Source organism: Callospermophilus lateralis, chromosome 13 (genome assembly GCF_048772815.1).
Source record: "Callospermophilus lateralis isolate mCalLat2 chromosome 13, mCalLat2.hap1, whole genome shotgun sequence".
Classification (NCBI taxonomy): domain Eukaryota; kingdom Metazoa; phylum Chordata; class Mammalia; order Rodentia; family Sciuridae; genus Callospermophilus; species Callospermophilus lateralis.
In genome coordinates this window covers 30039372-30066103 of record NC_135317.1, presented here as the reverse complement: position 1 = coordinate 30066103, position 26732 = coordinate 30039372, and the positions used below count along the sequence as shown (strand labels likewise).

The 26732-nt window shown below is 35.9% G+C and overlaps 1 protein-coding gene and 1 pseudogene across 6 annotated transcripts in view; both read left to right on the top strand.

Moving 5' to 3' along the window:
* The first annotated feature begins 10301 nt into the window (after window positions 1–10301).
* Window positions 10302–11009, top strand: LOC143412022 (myelin protein zero-like protein 1 pseudogene; annotated as a pseudogene).
* A 5053-nt stretch (window positions 11010–16062) lies between these two features.
* The window catches only part of Acbd5 (acyl-CoA binding domain containing 5), a 42234-nt gene continuing 31564 nt past the window's right edge, over window positions 16063–26732 (top strand). For 2 of the 6 annotated variants that reach the window (XM_076873036.1, XM_076873035.1), the window contains exons 1-4: window positions 17175–17318; window positions 17514–17672; window positions 22814–22934; window positions 24260–24332. In XM_076873036.1, the coding sequence (XP_076729151.1) occupies window positions 17597–17672; window positions 22814–22934; window positions 24260–24332 (270 nt within the window). In that variant the 5' untranslated portion in view covers window positions 17175–17318; window positions 17514–17596. Of the gene's footprint in view, window positions 16118–17150; window positions 17319–17503; window positions 17673–22813; window positions 22935–24259; window positions 24333–26732 lie in introns of those variants that run through there. The other 4 variants (XM_076873032.1, XM_076873034.1, XM_076873030.1 and 1 more) reach the window with 4 other exon arrangements.

Genomic DNA, 26732 nt, shown 5'->3' with positions numbered 1-26732 from the left:
TTGGCTTTTAGGAAGCAGCACTTGTAATCCTCTTTATTTATTTATTTATTTATTTTACTCATTATTGGAAATTGAACCTAGGGTCTCATGTGTGCTAGGCAAGCATTGTACCATTAAGCCACATCCCAATGCTTCTAATTTTTATTATTTATTTATTTTGGTACTAGAGATTGAACCCAGGGGCACTTAACCATTAAGCCACATTCCAAGCCCTTTTTAATTTTTTTTTTTTTTTTTGAAACAGGGTCTTGCTAAATTGATTAAAGCCTCACTTAGTTGCAGTGGCCCGACTTGAACTTGATCCTCAGCTTCTCAAGCCACTAGGATTACAGCAGTGTACCACCACATCTGGCTTGTAGATAGCTCTGAGTCATTGAGTTTGAATTCTCTAATTTTGTTCTTCTATGTCAAGATTGTTTTCACTGTTCTTCCCATTTATTTCCAAACCAACATTAGCATTGGCTTGACAAGTTCTGCAGAAAGCCATCTGGTACTTTGTTAATCTTATTAGTGGTCTTTTGTATGTGATTGCACTGATCTGTAAATCAATTTGAGGATTATCGCCATATTAACAATATTATCTTCTGGTTGATGAACACAGAATGTCTATTTATTTAGTCCTTTTATTTCACTCAGCAATGTTTTGTCACTTTCAGCATTAAGATTTATGATTCTTTTGTTAAATTTACTCCCAAGTATCTTATCCTTTTTGATGCTATTATAAAAGTAATTGTTTTCTTAATTTTATTATTAGATGTTTTCATTGCAAGAACATAGAAATATCATTGATTCTTTAATATTGATCTTGTATTCTTAAGCCTTGCTAAACTGACATATTAACTCCAATAGTTTGTGTGTGTGTGTGTGTGTGTGTGTACACTTGGGATTTTTAAATATACAAAACTATGTCATATATGAACATAGTTTTACTTCTTTCTTTTCAATATGGATGCCTTCCAATTTTTTCCCCCCAATTCCCATGTGTAGAATGAATATTGAGAAAGATGGCAGGAGCAAATATCATCCTCATGTTTCTGATTTAGAAGAAAGCGTTCAATCTTTTGCTGTTATCTATGTTACTGGATGTGGGTTTTTCACAGATGCCTTTTATTGGCTTGAGGAAGTTCCCTTCTATGCACATGTATACAATATAGCTCTATATTTTTCTTGTGATATCTGTCTGTTTTTCTTATCAGGGTAACACTGGCTTTACAGAATGAGTGGAAACATGTCCCTTTCTATTCTGTTTTTTGGTGAGTTTGTGAAGAATTGGTGTTAGTTCTTCAAATTTTCATTTGGAGATATAGCTCAGTGGTAAAGTGTTTGCCTAGCATGTGCAAGGTCCTGGGTCCAATCCAGGAAAGAAAACAAACAAACAAAGAAACCCCTCTGTTTTAAATGTTCAGTAGAATTCACCACTGAGGCCATCTAAGCCTGGACTCCTCTTGATGAGGAGGTGTTTGACTTCTTCTAATTCGATTTCTTTTTCTTTTTTTTTTTTTTAATATTTATTTTTTAGTTTTCGGTGGACACAACATCTTTGTTTATATGTGGTGCTGAGGATGGAACCTGGGCTGCACGCATGCCAGTCGAGCGCACTACCGCTTGAGCCACATCCCCAGCCCCCCCCCCCCCCCCCCCCGCTTTTTTTAAAGTCACTTTCTTTTGAGAGAGAGAGAGAGAGAGAATGAGAATTTTTTAATATTTATTTTTCAGTTATCGGTGGACACAACATCTTTATTCTATTTGTATGTGGTGCTGAGGATCAAACCCAGCGCCCTGCTCATGCCAGGCGAGCGCGCTACCGCTTGAGCCACATCCCCAGCCCCCTAATTGGATTTCTTGTTAAAATCTATCCAAGTTTTCCATTTCCTCTTAAGTCAGTGTTGGTAGTTTTTGTCTTTTTAGCAATCTGTCCATTTCATGTAGGTTATCTGATTTGTTGGCTTATTGTTGTTCATAGAGTTCTGTTATTTTATCTCTGTAATGTTATTAGTAATGCCAACAGTTTTATTCCTGAGTTTAGTAATTTGAGTCTTAATTTTTTCTTGGTTACTCTAGCTAAAGGTTTGTCAATATTGTTTTTCAAAAAAACCAACTTAGTTTTTATTAATTTTTCCTATTGTTTCAATTCTTCAGTAGATTAGAAAGAATAGTTAGTCTTCTTTCATCTTTTTTTTTTTTTTTTTTGTACCAGGGAATAAACCCAAGGGTGCTTAACCACTGAGCCACATCCCCAGCCCTATTTTATATTTTATTTAGAGACAGGGTCTCTCTGAGTTGCTAAGTGCTTCCTAATCTGCTGCGTCAGATCATCTCTCTTAATATAGTTATTTGGTGTTATAAATTTGCATCTGAGCACAATTGGCATCCCATAGTTTTGGTACATTGTGTTTTCCTTTACATTTGTATCCAAGTATTTTTAAATTTTTGCTGTGATTTTTTTTTTCTTCTACTCATTGGTCATTTAAAAGTGTGTTGTTTAAGTTCTGCACGTTTGTGAATTTTCCACATTTAATTTTATTATTTATTTATTTATTTATTTATTTTGAGATGAAGTCTCACTGTTTTGCACATGCTGGTTACAAACTTCTGGGCTCAAGTGATCCTCCTGCTTCAGCCTTCAAGCGTCTGGGACCACAGATTCATATCACCACACTTGGCTTAATTTCTATTTTCATCCCTCTGGATTGGAGATTTTTAAAAATGATTTCAATTCTTTTAAATTTCTTGAGTTTTTTTACAGCCTGCCATACTCTATCACAGAGAATGTTTCAAGTGAACTTGAATAGATGTGTATTCTGTTGTTGTTTGGTGGCATGTTCTTTAGATGTCTGTTAGGTCTAGTTGGTTTATAGCATTGTTAAAGTCTTTTTATACTTTTTGTCTTTTTTATTCACTTTTGGAAATATATATCGAAGTTTCCAGCTATTATTTTTAAATTCTCTATTTCTTCTATCAAATCTAAGTTTTTGTCTTATGTATTTAGGGGTTCTGCTGATAGATATATATTATACACACTCACATACTAATAATCAGTATGACTCCCTAGTGGGTTGTTCTTTTATCACTATAAAATTTTCTTTCTTGTCTCTGGTAACAATTTTTTAAAAGACTGATTTAGTCTGGGGCTGGGGTTGTGGCTCAGTGGTAGAGCGTTTGCCTAGCATATGTGAGACCCTGAATTCTATCCTAATGTATCTCTTGTAGTTTAGCGTATAGTTAGAGCTTATCTTTTTCTTTTTAACCACTTGCTAATCTATGCCTCCTAGTTAAAATGTTTGATCCAGTTACTTTTAAGTACAGATAAAATAAAATTTATTTTTGCCATCTTTTTTTTTTCTACATAGCATATGTCTTTTTTATCTTTTTTTTAATTCCACTATTACTGACCTTTTTCGGGTTAAATAGATATTTTCTATTATAACATTTTACTTCCCTTAACATGTCTTTTTCTGTGTGTGTGTGTGTGTGTATATATATATATATATATATATATATATATATATATATATATATAATTTATTTATTTATTTATGTATTTGTGGTTGCCCTGAGAATTACAATTAACATTTAAAACAAACTTGTTCCAATGAATACCAAATAACCTTCAATATCATACAAAAAATTTGCTCTAATATAATTCCATTCCCTCTTCCACTTTGTGCTATTATTATCACAAATTATATTTGTAAGCATTATAAGCCCATCGTGCAGCTTTATAATCTCTTGGTAGTTGTCCTTTAAATAATTATAGAAGAAAAAAGTTAGAAATGCATACTGTTTATACTATCTAGGTATGGCATCTAGTTATGCCATCTAGGTTTGTGTAAATACACTCTGTGATGATGTTCACATGGCAAAATTGCCAAATGTCACATTGCTCAGAATTCATCCTTCTTATAGAATGAAACATGACTATAATTGTCATTGATTGGTTTTGTCAAATCCCATGAGGACAGGGCTACAAGTAGGGCTACTGGCACCCGGTGAGCTCCAACTTAGGTCAAATGAAGCCAAGTCTTGAAAATGTAAAGTTTCTAGGGAGCTATCATTCAGGACAAGAAGTGATAGTTCCTGAGACAGAGCTTTTGAGGCACTTTAAACTTGTTTTTTCCCTTCAAATGACCTCTATGCTGTTGTTTTTCACAGATAACATGGTTGTAAGTTTGTTGTCAGGGGTACTGCAGAGCTGGGAGAGAGGGATAGAAATAAGGCAAGTTAAAAACATTGCAGGACTTGTTCTTACTGAGATTTGGTTGTTTTTCTTCAATCAGTACTGCTCAGAGTATCATAAACCTTGATTAATTCCAAAGTTTTGAAAAATGTGACTTTTACAATATTTGCCAAATTACTATTACTTTTACGGAACAGTAGGTCTTTGAAGGTTTTCTACACCTCTCCTCTGGAAGTGCCTCCTCTCATTTGTATTATTTTTTCAATTTTTTTTTTAATATTTATTTCTTAGTTTTCGGCAGACACAACATCTTTGTTTGTATGTGGTGCTGAGGATTGAACCCTCAAACCCAGGCCGAACGCATGCCAGGCAAGCGCGCTACAGCTTGAGCCATATCCCCAGCCCCTCTCATTTGCTTTAAATCTAAGCTTGACTATCAACCAGTTATGTGACCCGAGGCTTTACTTATATAACCTTCCTACTTCTTTGTCTTGGGAGTAATAAATGATATACTTCAGATAATATCATATAATACTTAGCAGTATTAGTTTAAAATGAGTTTTCACCAAATGTAAGCACTCCTGCTGGAAACTGTGGTCTTTTCCACAAAGCTCTTCCTCCCTACCCGTTCTACCAGTAGTGTACTACCTTAAACTCTACAAGTGATACAGAAGCACATGCCTGTAATACTAGTGACTCAGGAGGTATAGACGGAAAGATCACAAGTTTGATTAATAATGTTATTGTGTACATTAGCAATTATTTTTTCTTGCTGAGTAGTTTTTCATTGCATGAATGTACTATGACTTGTTTATACATTCAGCAACTTATTGAGGTCCTGACTCAAAATAGAAAAATAAAATAAAATGGACTGGGAATGTAGCTCAGTGGTAAAGCACACTTGGATTCAATTTGAGTACCAATAAATAAATAAATAAGAATTTTAGACTCAGCTATTCCACTCTTTACCAGTTTTATATACTTGTTGATTTTCAGAGATACCAATGAGAAATAATATGACATATTTGCAAGGATTCAATTATAACCATAAAGAATACCAGTATTTTTCAAATGTGACTCTCTCTCTAATAATAATCATAAAATCGATAAAACGGAGGTTGGGAGTGTTAAGAGTGTATGCTTGGCAATGTCCAAGGTCCTGAGTTCATTCCCCAGCTCCACAGAAATAAATAAACAAAGTTGAAAAGTTAAAAAAAAATCAATAAAATAAATCATGATTAGGATTTATAAGATATAGTATTAGAGTGCATAATACATATTATTTTAAAATATAAAACATTAAAACTGACTTAACAAAGCTAAAATTATTATATTATTTAGTTATTAATTTTAAATAAAACATGTATATGAGTATTTGATGGTGACAGAAAACATATTTTTACTCTGAAACAGTGCAAAAATTTCTAAAACACCTGGACCACACACTGTCAAGTCGATACAAATGTTCATATATGATGGTCACTGTGACATCATCTCAAGGGTCAGGTCAATGTAGTTGAGTTGAGAGTTTAGGTCAGTGTTAGATCACTTGCCTAGCATGCCAAAAACCCTGGATTTGATCCCCAACACTTTTTTATGTATATTACTCTTTATAGATATTATACCCACTTTAAGCAAGCAGTGAATGTATTTTGATTCCCTGATCTTTTCACAGATCTTATTTATTTAGTCAAATGTGTAATTCAGTTTTCAAAAGGGTAAAAAAAGTATGCATTGAAAAGACTTAGTCTTGGGGCTGAGGATGTGGCTCAAGCGGTATCTCGCTCGCCTGGCATGCGAGCAGCCTGGGTTCGATCCTCAGCACCACATACAAACAAAGATACTGTGTCCGCCGAAAACTAAAAAAATAAATATTAAAAAAATTCTCTCTCTCTCTCTAAAAAAAAAAAAAAAAACTTGGTCTCCAACAATACCAGAGGCAACGAATGTTATTGCTATCTTAACAGGATTCATGATTAATTCCATGAACATATAACAACTTTTTTACTAACTTCTAACTTCTAAGTCTTGTGCCTTCTTGCTTCTTTCTTTCTTTCTTTCTTTTTGCTTCTTTATTTAATCATATGTCTTGGAGGTCATTCCATATCATCTATTAAATCCTTCCCCATTCTTCTTTTTTTTTTAAATGAGAGAGAGAGAGAGAGAGAGAGAGAGAGAGAGAGAGAGGAGAGAGAGAGAGGAGAGAGAATTTTTTAATATTTATTTTTTAGTTTTTGGCAGACACAACATCTTTGTTGGTATGTGGTGCTGAGGATTAAACCGGGGTCGCATGCATGCCAGGTGAGCGCACTACTGCTTGAGCCACATCCCCAGCCCCCCCATTATTCTTTCCAGCATTCCACTGAATGGATGGGTCATAAATAACTGATCCCATTTGGAGGGACATGTAAATTGATTTCAGTCTTTGGCTATTACCACAATACTACAATGAACAGTTATTACTTTTCCATAAGGAATCTAGCTTGTATGTTATTAAAACATATTTAAAAGCAACTATAATTAATTGACTTCATAAGGGCAGGCAAATAGATAGAAAAGAAAAAAAGAATATGAAATCCAGAAACAGGCCCCAAATATACTGGAGCCAGTTTTTTTTTTTAGGGCAATTCTATTTACTCTGTTTGGAACACACTGGTCTATTGCAGGGAGGGACAACATTCAGTCTCTGAAGAAAAACAGTTCAGCCTTTTAGTTCTGACTAATCCTGGCTGAAAATAGTTCATTGGATTTGGCTTCATTGAAATAAATATAAAGGCTTGAGTTATCCATGAAAATATGACTTGAATTACAAAATTAATTTTTATGTAATAGGATTTCTTCCCTTTCCCACTGTTTTCAGTCTTTCCAAAGGCATGTAACTTTATAAAGTTGACTTTTGCTATTATTATAAAATATACATAACATAGGATTGATAATTTTTTTTTTCAATTTTTTTTTTTTTTTTTAGTTGTTGTCAAAATACCTTTATTTTATTTATGTGGTACTGAGGATGGAACCCAGTGCCTTGCATGTGTTAGGCAAGCACTCTACCGCTGAGCTACCAGCCCAGAATTGATGATTTTAACCAATATTAGTGTCCTCTTCAGTGGCAGTGACTTTGTTCACATTGTTATGCAACCATCACCACCATTCATCTCTAGAAAATTTTCATTTTCTCAAAGTGAATTTTCATCCCTAATTAAAAAAAAAAAAAAAAAACTTCCTTTACTCTGCTTCCCTCAACTCCAGACAACCTCTATTCTTCCTTCTGTCCTCATGAGTCCAACTACTCCACCTCATGTAAATGGAATCGTGAGTCTGGCTTTGTGACTGGCTTATTCCACTTAGAATAATGTCTTCAAGGTTCATCATGTTGGAGCACATATCAGAATTTTCTTTCAAGGCTGAATAATATAATAATATAATATTATTAATTATTAATTAATAATAATAATTATTATTAATATAATAATATTCCATTGTATATTTATGCTATATTTTCTTTATTCATTTATCTGTTATAGGACTTTTGGGTCACTCTACATTTTGGTTATTGTGAACAATGCTGCTTGTGAACATCACTGAACAAGTATTTCTTGGAATCCCTGCTTTTTATTCTTTTTGAAAATATCCAGAAATAGAACTTCTAGATTATATGGAAATTCTATTTTAGTTTTTTAAGGAACCATCATACTCTTTTTCACAGTGACTACACTATTTGATGTTGCTACAAGCAATGTACAAAGGTTTTAATTTCTCTACATCCTCATCAACACTTGTTATTTTGTGTTTTAAAAAAATGATAGATGTTACAGTGGATGTGAAGTGGTCTCTCACTGTTTCTTTTTTCCAGTATTGAGAACTGAACTCAAGGCTTTACATGTTGGGCCAGGGCAAAAAGCTATACCATGACTATATCCCCAGTATTGTGTCATGAGCAGTCTATGGGCTGTGTATGTGGACTAGCGTGCTTAGTAGCCAAAAGAGGGGATAGGTCTGGCCCTGCAAAAAAAAAAAAAAAAAAAAAATGGATTAATTGCATGATGCAGGTGAGCCTCCTAGCAAGCTCTGCCTAAGATCTAACACAGCACCTGGGATGGGTGTGACCTGCCAAGATGTCAGTCAATCTGCTAAACACGGGAGACATCTTCAAGCAAGACTCAGCCCTTGAAACTTTATTCCTCCTTTGATATCCCCTTTATAAAGTAAACCAAACTCAGGCCCTCTCTCCTTCCAGTGTGGAAGCAAGACCCTTAAGTTCGCAGGGCTATCCCGCCCGTGATTTAAAAACTACTCTCGTGTTGTGTGATTTTTCGCCACCTTCTCCTTAGCTTAATGTTGTAGCCAGCTCGTTTAAACCCAGTTTGTCTTGACTGCACAAATACTGTATTTTTTTTTTTTTTTCCTTGAGGCAGGGTCTTGCTAAATTGCCCCAGGCTGGCCTCAACTTGTCATCTTCTTGCCTCAGCCTCCTGAGTAACTGAGACTATAGATATATGCTACCTCACCCTGTGTGTGTCAGAATTCTGAGGGGATTTTTAATCTTAGTGCCAAGCACATCACTTGGGACATACTAGGAGTTAAAGAAATCTTTGTAAAGGAAGGAACATCTACATGAATCCTTTTAAAATGGTATTTTAATGCTTATTCCTTTGTGTTTCTTAAAATCTATAAGTGCTTTATCTTACCTATATCTATTTTTAATTAAAATGTTTCCAGAAATATGATTTTTTAAAAAAAATTTTTTTAGTTATACATGGGCACAATATCTTTATTTTGTTTATTTATTTTTATGTGGTGCTGAGGATCAAACCCAGGGCCTCGCATGTAAGAGACAAGTGCTCTACTGCTAAGCCACAACCCCAGCCCCTAGAAATATATGATTAAGAATGCCTCACAGTAGGCACTATACTGAAAATATTGAAAGGCATTAATTAGTGTCTCAAGATATCATATTTTAGGTAGAATTACAGGTTCACATAATTGGAAGACACTTTGGGAAGTGATTTAGTCTATCACATCATTAATATATATCAGCAGGAATTATCACATTTAAACCAGCACAGCCATGAAAAAAAAAAAAGCTGCTTTTTTGTTTTTGTTTTTTTTTGAGGTAAGCTTTCATTATGTTGCCCAGCTGGCCTTGAACTCCTGGGTTCAAGGGAGCCTTCTGGCCTCAGTCTCCTCAGTAGCTGAGACTACAAACATGAGCCAGGCATGAGCTCTGGAGATATATATATATACATGTATATATACATACATATACATATATTTAGTATGTCTTTATATATATAAAGACATACTAAATATATGTTAAAGACATACTAAATATATGTCTTTATATATATATAAAGACATACTAAGTATATGTAAGTATATACATATATTTATGTATACACATACATATACATATATATATTTAGTATGTCTTTATATGTCTTTATATATATTTTATATAAAGACATACTAAATATATATATATGTATATGTATGTGTATACATAAATATATGTATATTTGTATATTATGCTGAGGCAAGAAGATGATATATATATACCTACATATACATTTATTTAGTATGTCTTTATAAAGACATACTAAATAAAAAATCCCTCCAAAAAACCAAGTAACCCAATCAACATATGGGCACATGAACAACAGACACTTTTCAAAAGAAGAAATACAAATGGCTAACAAATATATGAAAAAAACATTTTCGACAACTTTATCATTTAGGGAAATGCAACTCAAAACTGCCATGAGAGCTGGGGTTATGGCTCAGAGGTAGAGCGCTTGCCTAGCATGTGTTAGGCACCGGATTCGATCCTCAGCACCACATAAAAATAAAATAAAGATATTGTGTCCACCTATAACTAAAAAACAAATATTAAAAAAACTACCATGAGATTTAATCACACTTCTGTTAGAATGATGGCCATCAAGAATACAAACAAGGTGGAGGTACAGAGCAGCAGCAGTGAGCCAGCTGTAGTGGGGAGCTGGTCCAGTGCCCATAGGAGCAGCTGCAGCAGTGGAAAGACCATAGCAGTGCCACCAGGAGCTGGTGCAGGAATGGCAGCTTCAAGCCTTGACCATGGCTACTGCTGACCCTGATATTTTTGCTATCAACTGCAGGAGTGTCAGCTTTGGCAGCATACATACCAAAAGAAATCATTGTGTCAAACAGGACACAAGGGAAGCTGATGTGCAATTTCAAGTCTGCTAACACCAGCGTTGGGTTAATCTTTGTCTCCTGAAGTTTCCAGCCCTAGGGGGCCTTCACTACTGTGTTGTTTTTCTGCTACTCTCAAAGTGAAGTGTACCTTGGGAACTATCTACCATTTAAGGACTGCAGACCTCTATAAGAAAAGTGTGTCAATCAACATAGTATACAGTTTATACACAATGGCACCTATACCTGTGACATCAAGAACACTCCCTCGGTTGGCACATTAGGCTCTCTATGTTTGAAAAAGCTAGTCTGTCCTTTTTCCAGTCTGGGTTGTGGTGGGTATAGTTACTGCTGTGGTCATAAGTCTAACTCGCTGGTCAGCATGATCCTGAAAGTTCTCTATAGAAGGAAAAAATCCTAAGTGGGATTACACTGGCTGCCGCACATCAGAGTTTCTGTCACCAGTTAAGCAGGCTCCAACACAGAGTTTCTGTCACCAGTTAAGTCCCTCTCCAACACAGAGGGTCTAATAAAGAGTCTGCCTTTTAGATCCCACCAGGGCCCACTCATATATGCACAGTTAGACCACTCCAGAGACAAACACAGTGACAAGATGAACACGTCAGAGTCTGTGGTGGACCTGAACATCCCGAAAAATTAAGACCCAGAACATATCCTAAGCAAGAAACAAATCCAAAATAAACTCTTGTACACAAAATATAGCCCATAGCCATGTATGGCCTTAGGGACTCTGGCAAGAACAAGCACCTGAGTAAGCACAGAGCGAGAAAAAGATGTGAATGAAGGTATGTATTTAATCCTCCTGATGTGAAGCCAGTGTTGCATGAAGGGAAGATGGTATGATTCTACTTATGTATAAATTGTCTTGCTGTTTTTGTACATTCTTTCAGGGCCATTTACATTTGGGAGATTTCAAAAACATTCCTATCACCATCATTTAAATATGGTAGCCTTATGGAGACAGTAGCAGACCTTCTAGTGTTTCCAGTAGCTATGAGTCCAAGGACTCAACTGGTCTTAACATTTATTTGTAGTTGGAGGATGAAAATCCTATGATGGAAGCACAACCAGGGGTCCTGTCTAGAGTTTCATTGTGGCTTTTAGACAATATCTGTGAGTTATGCCACTTTGAGACAGTTTGAAAAGTTTGTGTTTAAGCTTTTCTAAAATATGGGTCAAACTTTATGTGTTTTGTGAACTTACTTTAATGTCACACCCTTTATATCATATCAGTTTGTGCATTCATATCAGCAAAAGATAGTGCCAAAGGTCCTCTAGGTACCATGGAGATGATTAAAGTAGAAAGGCCAGGGTTTGCTCCAGGAGTGTTGCACCTTTGGAGGCAAAAGGTATCAGTTACATTCTTTGCTGAGGTCCTTCTTGAGTTGGAGTGGAAACAACACAAACCAGAGAGGAGCTACCTCCCTTCCCAGTAGGGGGAAATGGAACAGGCCTCCCTGGATTGCATTCCCCAATGTTCCAGATCTCTGCACAGGATGGACTTTCTCTGAAAGCTTCAGGCATGTTACAACAAGACAGCATCTGGAAGACAGACCTGGCTTTCCAAACAGCTTCTCTACTGCTTCAAATACACTTGAGGTTCAAGGGGTCAAAATTTTTATGATTCAAGTAGGGCTAGTATTGTACTTCCAGACTCTCTTCTCTGTTCCTGTTTGGTTATTTAATTGTTACGTTTAGGTTTTTCTTGTTTCCCTCATTACTTAGAATTGATAAACAATGACATGAGGAAAAATAAAGTTAATTTATTTTCTCCCCAAAGTTCATTTTCCTCTATTAACCACTCTGACCCCATCTCAAATCTTGAGTTTTCATGTTTTACTGTGAATGGCAAGGATGATAATGATCATTAAACAGTTATGTATATTGTCATGAGAGAGAGAGAGAGAGAGAGAGAGAGAGAGAGAGAGAGAAATAGAGAGAGAGAGAGAGAGAGAGAGAGAATACAAATTAATAGGCTGGGTGCTGTCCCACACATCTGTAATCCCAGTGACTCAGTAGGCTGAGGCAGGAAAACTGCAAGTTTAAGGCCAGCCTCAGCAACTTGGTAAGACCCTGTCTCAAAATATAAAAATTTAAAAAATGACTGGAGATGTGATTCAGTGGTACAGTGTCCCTGAGTTCAATTCCCAATACCATAGAGAGAGAGAAAAAAAAATGCTGGAGCAGATTGAGGAGAAAAGGAACATTTTTACAGTATTTTGGGGGCTGTAAATTAGTATAACCACTATGAAAATCAATATAAAGGTTCCTCAAAAGACTAGGAATAGAACCATCATACTTTCCAGCTATACCATGACTTTAGGATAACCAGAGTTATCCTAAAGAATCAGAGTCATTATACTATAGTGATTCATGCATACCCATGTTTATATAAGCACAATTCACAATAGCCAAATTATGGAACCAGCCTAGGTGTCTGTTGATGGATGTATGGATAAAGAAAATGTATATATACACAATGGAATTTTATTCAGCCATAAAGAATAATGAAATTGTGTCACAGATGGAAAATGGTTGGAACTTGATAGAGTTATGTTAAATGAAATAAACAAGATTCAGAAAGTCAAGGTCATAAGTTTTTTCTCATACACAAAGGTAGAGAGAAAAAAGGAAAGAAAAATGTTGGAAGGGGATCTCTTGAAAATAAAAAGAAAATTAGTAGAAAAGAGGAAGGAAAATAGAAGGAGGCAGTTGAGGAGGGAAGGGGGGTTCTAAGGAATGATATTAACCAAATTATATTATTATATTGTGTGCATGTACACATACATACCAACAAATTCCACTATTATGTACAATATAATGAACTAATTAAAATAAATAATAAAGTAAATAAAATCCCCTACAAATTTGTAGGTTATTTCCAGCATGCATTTCAGTGCCTTCAATTCCCTACCTCACTAAGGTACTAAGTTTCCAATCCTCATTAGACACACACACACACTTCACAGTGCATTTCTCATGAGCCTGACATATTACAACTAAACTTCTTGGATTCCATATTTTTTCTTCCCTTATTTTATCAGTGAGGACTGTTCTGGTTTTACATAATGTGAATTCAACCTGAATGGTTTAAAAAACAAAACAGAAATATGTATAAAGAATTTACTACAGAGTGCAGTGGCACACACCTATAATCCCAGTGGCTCAGGAGGTTGAGGCAGGAGGACTGCAGGTTTAAAGCCAGCCTCAGCAAAAATGAGGCACTACACAACTCAGTGAGATCCTGTCTCTAAATAAAATTCAAAATAGGGCTAGGGATGTGGCTCAGTGGGCAAGTGCCCCTGAGTTTAATGCCCAGTACAAAAAAAAAAAAAAAAAAAAAAAAAAATTACTGGCTTGCTAAAAAGTCAAGAATAACACAGGTTCAGGAAGGGCTAGATCTAGGACTCAAAAAACAAAAACAAAAACAAACCTTCCCCAAATTCAGTTTTCTCTAGCTTTGGTTTCGTGCACAATAGGTGATGTTTTCAACCAGGTGTTCCCCTTTTAATGTAAAGGTGGTTAGATGAAGCTTTATAGATAATGACCACCACAGAAAATAAGGTTCTTTTTCCCACTGGTTCCCATAAAACCTCATGATTGCAGCCAGGTTAATATATTCTACAGCTGAACACATTACAGTAGCCAGGATAATACAATATAGTAATTGAATAGGTATATATAACATGTAAGATGAGCATCCTGGTTTTCTTGGGACTTCCTGGTTTTGCCTGTGAAGTCCTGTTTTACAGTAAACCTCTCAGTCCCAGGTAAATCAAGATGGGTGTTCACCCCAGCTTACATGTGTACCAAAAGGATGGGGTTGTTTCCAAACCTCAGCAGATGAGAATGGTTGTAACAGCAGGGATTGAAAGCTAAGCAGGTGGAAAACATCAACATGTACATGTGAACTAAAGAACTATGCTGATCAACATGGTGGCCACATGTGACTGCTGACCACTTTAGACTGTAGTAATCTACAGTTTAGTTTGAATGTAGATCTGAATTAAAATATGCAGTAAATGCAAATTATACACTGGATTTCAAAAACTGTGAATGAAAAAATGTAAAACATCTTAATAATTGTTTTTATATTGAAATGATCATGTTTAAGATATATTGAGCTAAATATTAAAATTAAAAATTTTATTTTTAACTGATACAAAAACATAATTGTATGTAATTCTGGGGTACTACCTGATTTTTTTTGATACATGTATACACTGTAATGTTCAAACATCTATCTCCTTGAACATTGATCATTTCTTTATACTGAAAGCATTCAAACTTTTAGCTTTTCGAAATATACAGTACATTATCATTATCCATAGTCATCCTACTGGGCAGTATTAAAACTACTTACTCCTATCTAACTATGAGCAAACTCAAATCTCTTTTTTAAATTTTTTTTAAAAATATTTAGTTTTTAGTTTTAGGTAGACACAATATCTTTATGGTGCTGAGGATCAAACCGAGTGCCTCATGCATGCCAGGCAAGCGCTCTACCACTGAGCCACAATCCCAGCCCATAAATCTCTTTTCTCTACCTTCCAAGATCTGGTAGCCATAATTCTACTCTTAACTTCTGAGATCTTTTTTTTTTTTTTTTTTTATTCCACATGAGTGAGATCATATGGTACTTGTTTTTCTGGGTCTGGCTTATTTTACTTAACATAACAATCTCCATGTTGTCATGAACAACAGAATTTTGTTCTTTAAGGCTGAAAGTACTCTGCAGTGTACATGTACCATATTTCCTTTATCTATTTATTTGATGGGTACTTAGGTAGTTTCCACTTCTTGGCAAAAACAAAAATAAGCAAAGAAAATAAACTAACAAACAACAACAACAACAACAACAAAAAACCCTACTTGAAAAAAATCATTACCTGAATAACTTTAATTTCCTTTATTCTACGCTATTGTTTGTAACTGGAAATCTATACAACTAGGAAATGGAAATTCAGTGTATCACTGACACAGCTCGCACATTCATAATTACCTAAAGAGCAACAATGAGTGGCTCATTACAAAATCCCAATGACCAGTTGTCAAAATGAAGTCTTAGAAGTAAACGTACAAAATATTTTAATTAATATGCATAACTAGCAACACATATATTATCATATTAAACACATAAAATCATTCCAGTTTGATTAAGTTGCTAACATCTTTCTTTGTTGTGCTGGGAAAAGGCCAAATTTTGGGATTATGTGAATCTTGGCTCTGGTGCTTATTAAATCTTAGGGCCTTGGGCAGTTTCGTTACTGTAAGCCTCCATTTCCTCATTCGTTAATACCCTACAGCATTTTCGGAGTATCTGGAGATTGTCAAAACACTAACCACTCACTAAACGGAAGTCTTTATTACGCTACTCTTTGGCTTTCATATATGACCTTAATGTTAATGAGCACCAAGAGCAAGAAACTAAACCCGTCTCCTGACCACGTCCAGTCACATCAGGACACCTCTCCAAAAGGCTACTGAGCGTCCCTTTTGCTGGAAGCGGATGTGGCCCCGCGAAGGATCACAAAGCGCGACCCAGCGGTGAGGAGGGATTTCCACTAGACGCCGGCAGGGTGGGCTACACGGGTGAGCTATCCTCAGAGGCCCACCGGAACAGGCGGGAGGAACGCCGGCGCCCGGAAGCGCCGCCGAGGGAGGACTACATTTCCCATAAGTCGGCAGGGCCGGGCGAGGGGTGGGCGTCGGGGACATTACCGGACAGGCCTTGCCGGCAGTACTAAGGTAAATGCCGGCACCGCGGCTCGAAGAGAAAAGTCTTAGGATCCGCGACTAGATTTGTGCTAGTAACCCCTCTAACCCATCCTGAACCGACAAAAACGATGCTCCCTGTGGGGCGACTTTGAGATTTCCGGGTCGCACCCCTCCGACCTCGCAACCCAAGACAACACACCCCTTACGGGTCTGGGGGCGCTTTCCCAATGCCCAAGGAAGCGGGCGGGCGGGGGGAGCTGTGCTCGCTCGGGGAAGGCCCAGAGTATCCCTTTGTACGTTTGACGGTCTGTATAGGTCCCTCTAACGCCCCTTCCCCACGCCCAATCCCCTTTTAAGTCGGGCTAGAGAAGGGATGTGCTGGGCTTCCTGAGGCTCATAGAAAGGGGTCGTGTAGGGGAAGGTGTCCCCCTTCCGACCCAGTTGAGTAGCGGCGACCTCCTTTGATTGCTGCTCGGACATCTTGGCTGGGGCGGTGAAAGCTGTCATAAACTTGGGGGCCAAGCATCTCCATCCAAAGTCCCCAATCCTCTACCCTTTGGAGTGGTATCACGGTGCCGTTGGTGAGGCTAAGAGACTTGGGCTAGGTCACAGAATCCAAGTGGCAGAATAGAAGGTACGCTCCGAGCCTGTCTGGATCTAAAGCTCTTTGCTTCTGTCCCATTACCTTCTTCAAGCCCTATTCTAAGAGAAGGCAGGAGCTGGGGACTGCACAGTCTGTCGCGTTTGGTTTTCTTTTTCTTTTTTTCTTTTGGTCCGGAGGGACCCTCGCGCGCCCTTAGGGCCCAGGGGCAGAATCCAACCCCGTGATCCCAGAGTATAGCGACCTCTTTTCCCACCCTCCTGAACAAAACCGAGCACAAGGTCTTCCCCTGGTCAATCCGGGTCGGTGACTCCTTGGACAGCAGTCTCTCCTTTCGCCTCTCCCAGGTCCTTTTCTGGGGACGCACGGGCCACAAGCGTCAGCCGCACGGGGCGGGTGGGTGGGGTTTGCTGCGCGGCGGCGGCGGCGGCGGCGGCGGCGGCGGCAGCAGCTGGTGGGTCCTGTGGTGACTCCGGGGCGGGGCTGTGGGCAGGGTGCCGATTGAAAGAGCGACTCCGCGGGAATGGGGGGTGTGGTTGCTCGGCCAGCGTCCTTCGAGTGGGAGAGCGGCTCCGCGACCACCGGTGGCCGGACCCCCTCTGCCTTCTGCTAGAGATGCTCTTCCTCTCGGTGAGTTAATTTTCTGTCGTCGCGGGCAGGGTTCTGGTTCTTAGTCACGCCCCGGGGAGGAAGGAGCAAGGCCACCTCGATCTGTGTGGCCTGGATAGAGCAGGGCAAAGGGGAACTGACCAGCTGCGCTCCTAGGCCTCCTCCCTTTGGGGCATGTTGATCCGCGGCTGCGCTGCATGTTCCAGTTTCATGCAGGCTCCTGGGAAAGCTGGTGCTGCTGCTGCTGCCTGATTCCTGCCGACCGATCTTGGGACCGGGGCCCGCGCTGGCGGCTGGAGATGGCGGACACTAGATCGGTCCATGAAACCAGGTTCGAGGCGGCCGTGAAGGTGATCCAGAGTTTGCCGAAAAATGGTACGTGCACTGGGCCCCGCTGGAGAAGCCTTCCGAAGAGGCCCAAGGTCTCTAAACCTCACCTTCTTTAACCTTCTTTCTGGTTCGAGCCTGGCTTATTTAGCCTACTTTTTTCCTGTGTTGTAAAGGCATGTAATTGGTAGGGGAGGTATTGAATGAGAATTAACGACCTGCTGATCTCTGAAGCCACAGACAAATGTTATCCACATTTTAAGTTGTTTAGATTGTTAAAAACGAAAGTCTTCTCATTTAATGATTGCGGATTTGTTAAAAAAAAAAATCTGGGATGGGATACCTGGTACCATAAACTCGAAAATCTACAACTCAAACCTTTTGAAAACTTTTGCTATGAAGTAAGAGAAAAGAAGAAGGAAAGGAAAGGAAAACACAGCAATATTCATTTGTAAAATGATTTCTTTTTATTTTAATAAATATAGTACTTTTTTTTTTTTGCTGCTATTCCGTTGTATTAGCATTTTGTTTTGTTTTGTTAACATATACCTATATTGGACCTTCTTTGCAGCTTGTGGGGAAAGTCAGATCTATTGTTCTCTTACTTTTAGTATGTCATTTCTCTGTTTATCTTTGGTTTTCAGTAATTTGACTATGATGTGTTTAGATGTGTTTTTTTTTTCTTCTTATTTATCCTGTTTACAGTTTGTAAACTGTAAATTGTAATTTTATTTTTGGGCAGTGTTGGAAAGTTTTCAGCCATTATTTAATTTTTTTCCCCCTTTTCTAAGTAGAGTGGCTTGGGGAGGGAGACTTTCACTTTGCAATTCATGTCCTTTGCATCATATGGATTATTTTAAATCATAAACTAATTTTAAAAAATGCTTTTAAGCACTATTACTGTACCAGAGTGGGAAACCTGACTATATAAACATATTACTAGAGTATTTAAGATCATCTTCTTGGTTTTCATTAATCATATTTGGCTAAGTAATATAGTTCACTCAAAAATTTGCTAAGTGCAGATTCAGAAAGTTTTGTAGAGCTGGTACTTAGGCTGAATGATGCCCTGGGTTCAATCCCAGTGACACCCTTGGAAAAAAGGAAAAAGAAAGTTATGAAAACAAATGTACAGAAAAAATAATGTTCCCTTTTGTAATCCCCCCCCCCAAACTTTGTATTGAACTTAGGGAGGCTCCGATGTACATCCCCAGCCCTTTAAACTTTTTTTATTTTGCACTGAATTTGTGATTCTCTGCTTTAGTCTCCTGATTCTTTTATACTTTCAAACATTCCATTGAAGGAGGTTATAGAGAGGCTTGAAAGTTAAGCTAGAAGAAACAGATAGAAATAACATAGGAATTTATTTAAGTATTGATATTTTAATGTTAGGTTAAGGGTGTTTATAGAAAGGTATGATTCCAAGAGTTTTTTATAAGTAGTACAAGTTTTTTGAAAATTGAAAAAGCTAGACTTAATGTCTTCAGCTTACTTTTTTTTTTTAAACATTTTAGTCAACTTACTAAAAAAACTCATGTAAATTAAAAGAGTTTGTATTTACTTAACATTTTAGAAGGCATTATTACAAAGTTAAAATTAATAATAGTACTGGAGGTGTAGCTTAGTGGTGAAGTTCAGACTTAGCATGCAGGATACCCTGAGTGTGATCTCCAGTATCTGTCCCCCCACTGGCTCCACACAAAGATCATGTTATTTTTCTGAAACTGAACTAATATTCATTGAGCCACAAGTTTGTTATAATGAATTATTAAACATTTTGATTTTAAATTAGTTTTTTTCAGGAGGGAAAGTTTATTTTGGTTCATAGGAATTATTAAATATTTTTATAAAACACTGTTTTTTAAAATTGGTCTGGTCTGATCTATTTTACAAAAAGCAAAATCTTATAGTTTTGTTTTTATTGCTTAATATTTAATAATAAATGCTTTTTTTTTTTTTTTTTTGGTAGTGGGGATTGAGCCCAAGGGTGCTTAATCACTGAGCCATATTCCCAGCACTTTTTATTCTTTATTTTGAAACAGGGTCTCTCTAAGTTGCTTAGAGCCTCACTAAATTGCTGAGACTGGCCTTGAACTTGAGATTCTTCTGCCTCTACTTCCTGAGCTGCTGGGATCACAGGTGTGCATCACCATTCCCAGCTTTAACAATTTTATTTTGAGACAGGGTTTAGCTAAGTTGGTTAGGGCCTTGCTAAGTGCAATAATGACCTTGATCTTTAGAAATATAAATTCTTAGATAATATTTCAAACACATATATTAAGTATGTCGTGTGAGTGCTTCAAAGACAAAAGATCAGATACATCATACTTTGTCTGCAATCTTACAACGTAGAATATGTTCAATAATTTTTTTGTTTGTTTGGTTTTTTTTTTTTTTTTTTGTACCAGGGATGGAACCCAGGGCACTTGAGCTAAGGATCTTGCTAAGTTGCTTAGGGCCTCACTAAATTGCTGAGATTCACTTTGAACTTGCATCCTTCCTGCTTCAGCCTAACAAGTTTCTAGGATTACAGGAGAGTGCCATTGCATCTGGCAATTTTTTTTTTTTTTAATATAAAGTATGTGTCATTGAGCCAAGCCTATTAAACCTTTAAATCTTAACTTTGTGGGCTCAGTTGATATTACCTCGAATGCACAAGGCCCTGGATTCAATCTCAGGCACCACACACACAAAATATCTTACTTAGTTGGCTTACTGAAGACATTAAGAGATGAGGTTTTTGAATTTTCAAATGTAGATTTGTGTTACTCATTGGTAACCATTTTTAACAATTTTTTCTGCATTTTTTCCTCTGTTGCATAAAAAACAACTATATCATAGAAACACTGTATCTAGTAGATACTCCTAAATGTGCCTATATTATATAGATAATTGTTATTGTGATTGGGAATTAATTATTCATTCTTTTTTTAAAAACATTTTTTAATTTTTTTGGAAGTAGTTGGAAACAATACCTTTATTTTATTTACTTATTTTTATGTGGTGCTGAGAATTGAACCCAGGGCTTCACATGTGCTAGATGAGTGCTCCACCTCTGAGCCACAACCCCAGCCCCAATTATTCATTCTTGATTAGACCTGAAACACCAGTTCTCAGTTTGTCAGTGTTGTAATTTCCATTTTTATAAATGACTAGCTTTTGATTCACATGTTATCTGTTTAGTATGAAGTTTTCAAAATGCTCTCTTACAATTTTTATTTGTATAATAATTTTTGCTTTGAAAGTAATATGCACTAATGTTAAAAATTTAAACAAATGCCAGGTGTGGTGGCATATGCCTGTAATTCCACCTATTCAGGAGGCTGAGGCAGGAGGATCTCAAGTTCAAGGATAGCCTGGGCAACTTAATGAGACCCTGTTTCAAAGTAAAAGAAAATTGAGGATGTAACTCAGAGATAGAGTGCTTGCTAAACATGTTTAGTCCCTAATACTGAAAAAAAAAAATTAACATAGATAAGTAAAAAGGAAAATAAAATAATCTGTGTATCTACTATCCAGAGATAGCTCCTTTTAACATTTTTATGTATAGCCTTTTGATGTATTTTTCATGTATGTAAATTCTTATTTTGTAAAAATAGATCAAATTGTATATGCTGTTTTTAACCTACACTTTATAGAAGATCATGAAATTTAACAGACCATTATTAGGGCTATCATTATAATATTCTGTTACTTGTGTGTATCATAATTATCTAGCCAGTTATCTATTAACAAAAAAACTAACATCCCAATTCTTCATTTTAAGAGTATTGTAGCTGGGTGTGGTTGCACACACCTGTAATCCCATTGACTCTGGAGGCTGAAACAAGAGAATTACAAATTTGAGGCCAGCCTCAGCAACCTAGTGAGACAGCATTTCAAAATTAAAAATACGAAGCATGTATGAAGACACGATGGTGTAACTCTACTTTGTGTACAACCTGAGAGATGAAAAATTGTGCTCTATTTGTATAACATGAATTGTAATGCATTCTGCTATTGTATATAAAAAATTAGAATAAATTTTAAAAAATAAGAAGGGCTGAGGATGATCTGAGGATCTCAGAGAGCCCCTGAGATCAATTCACAGTGTGGGGAAAAAAATTATATTCCAATTCATGGTACTTTATACTTTGAAAATTTCAAATATAAAAGAGGTTATGAATATTGATAGATATGCTAGAAGCATATATGAAGACTTATCTTCAAAAAACTGATATAACCAAAATTACAAAGGTAGAAATTGAGAAATCTGTTTTATATTGCATTAGTTCTTTTTCCACTAAAGTACACACTGGTTGGCTTTAGCCAAAGTTCCTTATCCAGTGGGAAATTGAAATTTGGCCAAGAGGAGTTTGATTTTTTTACTGTTGATACTTTATTAACCAAAGTATGTTTCTAACTTTTTTTCATTTATGCTAGTCAGTTTTGATTTTTCACAAGCTTTATTTTGCTTAATAACATTATTCTGTACTTCCATATTTAATTTTTTTTTTATTTGTAGATGGACATAAAACCTTTTATTTAATTTATTTATTTTTATGTGGTGCTGAGGATCGAACCCAGGGTCTTGCACGTGCTAGGCAAGTGCTCTACCACTGAACTGCAACCCCAGCCTTATACTTCCATATATTTTATGTGATGTTTTCTGGTTATTTTTGGTTATTTTGGTTATACCCTTAGAGTGTTTATTCATTTTATTTATTTACTTACTTACTGACTGACTGACTGACTTATTTATTTTTGGTACAGATATTGAACCCAGAGATGCTTAAACATCTTGTTTTCTTGTCTTGCCCAAGATTTTCCTATTTGTGTAAGACTGTATGAAGACACATCTCCGGCCCTTTTTAATTTTTATTTTGAGACAGTTTCACTAAGTTGCTCAGGGCCTCGCTAAGTTGCTGAGGGTGGCTTTGAACTCAAAATCTTTCTGCCTCGGCCTCCCAAGCCTCTGAATTGTGTTTAGCATTGTTTAAGTTTAAAGTTTCAGAGATTTTTTTTTTTTTTAAATCAAAGGAGCAGATTAACTAATAAAACTGCCATAACTTTTGTTTCTAAGATAGAAAAAATTATCTGACTATTAAAATATCAGATCACTATAGTACTGCATGGCTAAGCTAATATACAACCATAGGTTATCAGTGTTATTCCCCAAGTAATTTGTATTTAATGTGTGTTTCCAATAGGTTCATTCCAGCCAACAAATGAAATGATGCTCAAGTTCTATAGCTTCTATAAACAGGCAACTGAAGGACCCTGTAAGCTTTCAAGACCTGGATTCTGGGATCCTATTGGAAGATATAAATGGTAATTTCATTTATAGAGCCAAGAAAGGATTTCAATTTTAATAATTATCACACAGCTATTACTTATGTGGTTATATGCTATTCAGTGCATAAAATATCCTAGGTGTACTGCATACAGTTTTTGTCCTCTAGGTGCTCTTCATACAGTCTTACTTACACAAATAGGAAAATCTTGGGCAAGACAAGAAAACAGTAAAACCAAGAGGATAGGTGCATCAAAAATATAAAGGATTTTCAGTTCATCTTCTTATAGTTTTTCTTTTTTTAAATCTCAAAGCAACTCTTGAACTGAGTAAAAGAGATAAACTTTCCTGCCTCTTTTAGCTGCCAAGAAAAGTAATGACTTTTGCTCATCAACTGATACTGTTTGCTTTGAGCCTTTCAGATAATATGTAACTAGAAATATTACCTCTGAGCCACTGCATTTGAGTAGAAATTTGGTTTTTAATACAATTAAAGAATGATAAGTTATCGATGTTATCATTTTCCCAGTCCACTAACATTTGATATTTTTAAAATACCATTGCACACTTTACAAATGTCTCACAAAAGTCCATTTTCAACTGTACCTTATAACCAAGTATGTTAATTGATGAAGCATGTTTAAGAGCCACTAAAAGCACTAAATATGGTACTTCCAGTAAGATCTTTATGAATTATAATAAAGTAATAGGTTAAACGAAATAGCAATATGTTCTTTGTTTCAAGAAAATTTACTTATTTGCTTAACATTTTTTCCCTAGAATTGAACTTCAGTGAAGTTAAATTCCTTCTGGGAAAAATGTATAAAAAGAGAGATTTTCATATTAGGCAAACATTTCAAGGAATTTAAACATTTTCTTACCTTCATATTTTCATTCTTTTAGAAATAAGGAACCATTTTTAGTTTTTGTTCTAGTGTATACATTACTCTTATTTAAATTAGTGGAAACTTTTAACCAAAACTTCTATTCATTTAAAACATGGCTGTGACAGTAGACTTCTAAAATGTTCATTTTCACTACTGTTTGGTGTAATTATATGTAAAAACTTTTAAAGAATTCTTAGGCAATATTTATGAGTAGCTTACAGTTTCTGTGACCTATTAATGTCTGGATAGGTTATTTACTTATTGTTTTAATGCTATTTAATTTGCCAGTTCTTTTTGTTTTGATAGTTCTCTTCCAGGTGACATATTTGTTAATGAGATTTTTTTTTGAAACATAATATGGCTTTAAGTAGAACCTATTTTAAATTAATTGACCATATAGTGTCAACTATAAATTGTATTCTCTACAATTGAAAAATCAGTTTTTTTTTATTATTTTTATTTATTTTCATTGCTAGGGATGCTTGGAGTTCTTTGGGTGATATGACCAAGGAAGAAGCCATGATTGCATATGTTGAAGAAATGAAAAAGGTAGGGAAAATAATTTATAGTTGAAAATAACAATATTCAGAGCAGCTCAAATTTACTTTTTGTTTTGAGAGAGAGAGATAGAGAAAGAGAATTTTTTAATATTTATTTTTCAGTTTTTGGTGGACACAACATCTTTATTTATTTATTTATTTTTTATGTGGCGCTGAAGATCGAACCCAGCGCCGCGCGCATGCCAGGCAAGCACACTACTGCTTGAACCACATCCCCAGCCCCTCTAATTTACTTTTATTAGACAAATTAGCTGCTTTGTTTTCAGGAACAAGGAGATTGTAGTACATTACTATAGAATCTAGATTATTAAGTTTATTTGAACTTTATGTACTTTGTTAAAGTTCATCTTAACAGGAGTATTTTTTCCTTAAGATACTATATTGTAGGGATATTTTTAGTTTTTTTTTTTACATCTTTCTTTCTCTGTAGTCAACTTCTGGAAAAAGTACAGAAATAGGAATCTTGGAAAAATATATATAAATATTTGCCCAACAAATCTTTGAAAATACTGGTGTCTCTTACTTGGGAGACTTGTTAAGTGCTGATCTGTCTGAAGAGCATTTCAGGTTTGGAACATTGTATTTGGGAGGAAAAGTTACGAAGACTCTCCAGCAATGTTCTCTTACAAGTTTTGACTGCTAAATTGATGCATTTTCATCAGTGGACTTACTAGTAACAAGCATTTTTCTGTGAATGCATAGTTTCTTTAAAGGCAGAAAAAGATAATGATGCTTTTAGGATTCCTGTGGACTACAGAGGAAGGCATTCCTTTTTAACTAGCTCTTTTAAGTCTATCGAAGGCATTTTGTTTTGTTTTTGGTACTGGGGATTGGACCCAGGGACTCTTTACCACTGAGAGACATTCCTAGACCTTTTTTAAGATAGAGTCTTACTAAGTTGGTTAAGGCCTTGCTAAGTTGCTGAGGTTAGCTTTGAACTTGGAATCCTCCTGCTTCAGCCTCCTTAGTCGCTGGGATTACAGGCATGTGCCACCACATGAGACTAAGGCATCGTTTTGAGGAATACATTTATGAAAAAATCATGAATTTTATTTTGGGCATGGGTCAGAAGTTGTGAAATCTAATTCTGTTCGAAACCTTAAGTAAATTATCTTTGAACATAAAGAAAATCTGTAAAAAAGGAATAGTTTTTTTTGCCAAATGGCTCAATGGTATCAATCGATAGTTGTTTCTCTTCTACACTGCTCAAGTGGTGCCCTTTGTTACATTTTCACAATTTTTATTTAGTGGACTTTATGGTAGAGGGCAGAGTTTAATTCTTTTGGCTGTTATCTATATCATTAATACAATAAAAAAAGAGCCTTTCAAATCAGGAGAGAGAAAGAAAATTTGGTTTGGTTTGATAACTATTCCTTTTTCTTTTCTCTCTCTTTTTTTGTTCTCTCTTTTTTTTTTTTTTTTAGATCAACAGCATTCCTTTATTTTATTTATATTTATGTGGTGCTAAGGATTGAACTCATTGCCTCACACAGGCTAGGCAAGCGCTCTGCCACTGAAGCTACAGCCCCAGCCCCCTATTTCTTTCTCTGTACTTTAAATGTCATTATAATTTTGAGGATATACTTCTATAGTATAAGGTTGAATTGCCACATTAAGCAAAATTTACATATTTTTCCTATCCAGTTTTACTAATTAATGTTGTCACAATTTAAAGTAAGAAGGGGATAAAACAATGTACATTCCACCCTCATTTAAACTATAGTGTTGCCTTTTAGCTGTCTTAAAATACTTCTTCCATATATGAGTTTTTGTAGTTATTTCTCTATTTAAAAAAAACAAACTATCTTCAATAGGCTTTAAAATTTTCATTTTCTACTACAAATAACAAAGTTTATAGTAAACTTTTAGAGTTAAATCTAAAATATTAAATCCCTATAGATTGAAAATGTGATAAGTCTTAAATTACATTCAGAGTTCAGCTTATGAACATCAGTAGATAAAATTGCATCTTTCTAGGGGCTGGGGTTATGGCTGAGCAGTAGAGTGCTCGCCTAGCATGTATGAGGCCCTGGGTTCGATCCTCAGCACCACATAAAAAAATAAAGGTATAAAAAAATTGCATGTTTCTAAATAATCTTGTGGAATAGAACACTATCCCAAAGATTTGATTATTGAATTTGTAACTTTTTCTAATAATTTACTAATTGAAGCAGTCATTAAATCATGTTTCATAGTTCATAAATCATTGTACCATTACTCTTTAGAATATAAGTCTCATTTCATGGGTTTTAGGAGCCTTATTAATTTGTGTTTTATAATGGATCCTGTTTGGTAGAATATTGCTTATCATAATTTATAAAATTGTCCAGTAAAATATCACCAAAAAAGTTGCTGGAATCCAAAATTGTTTTAGCTTTGAGTGAATAAA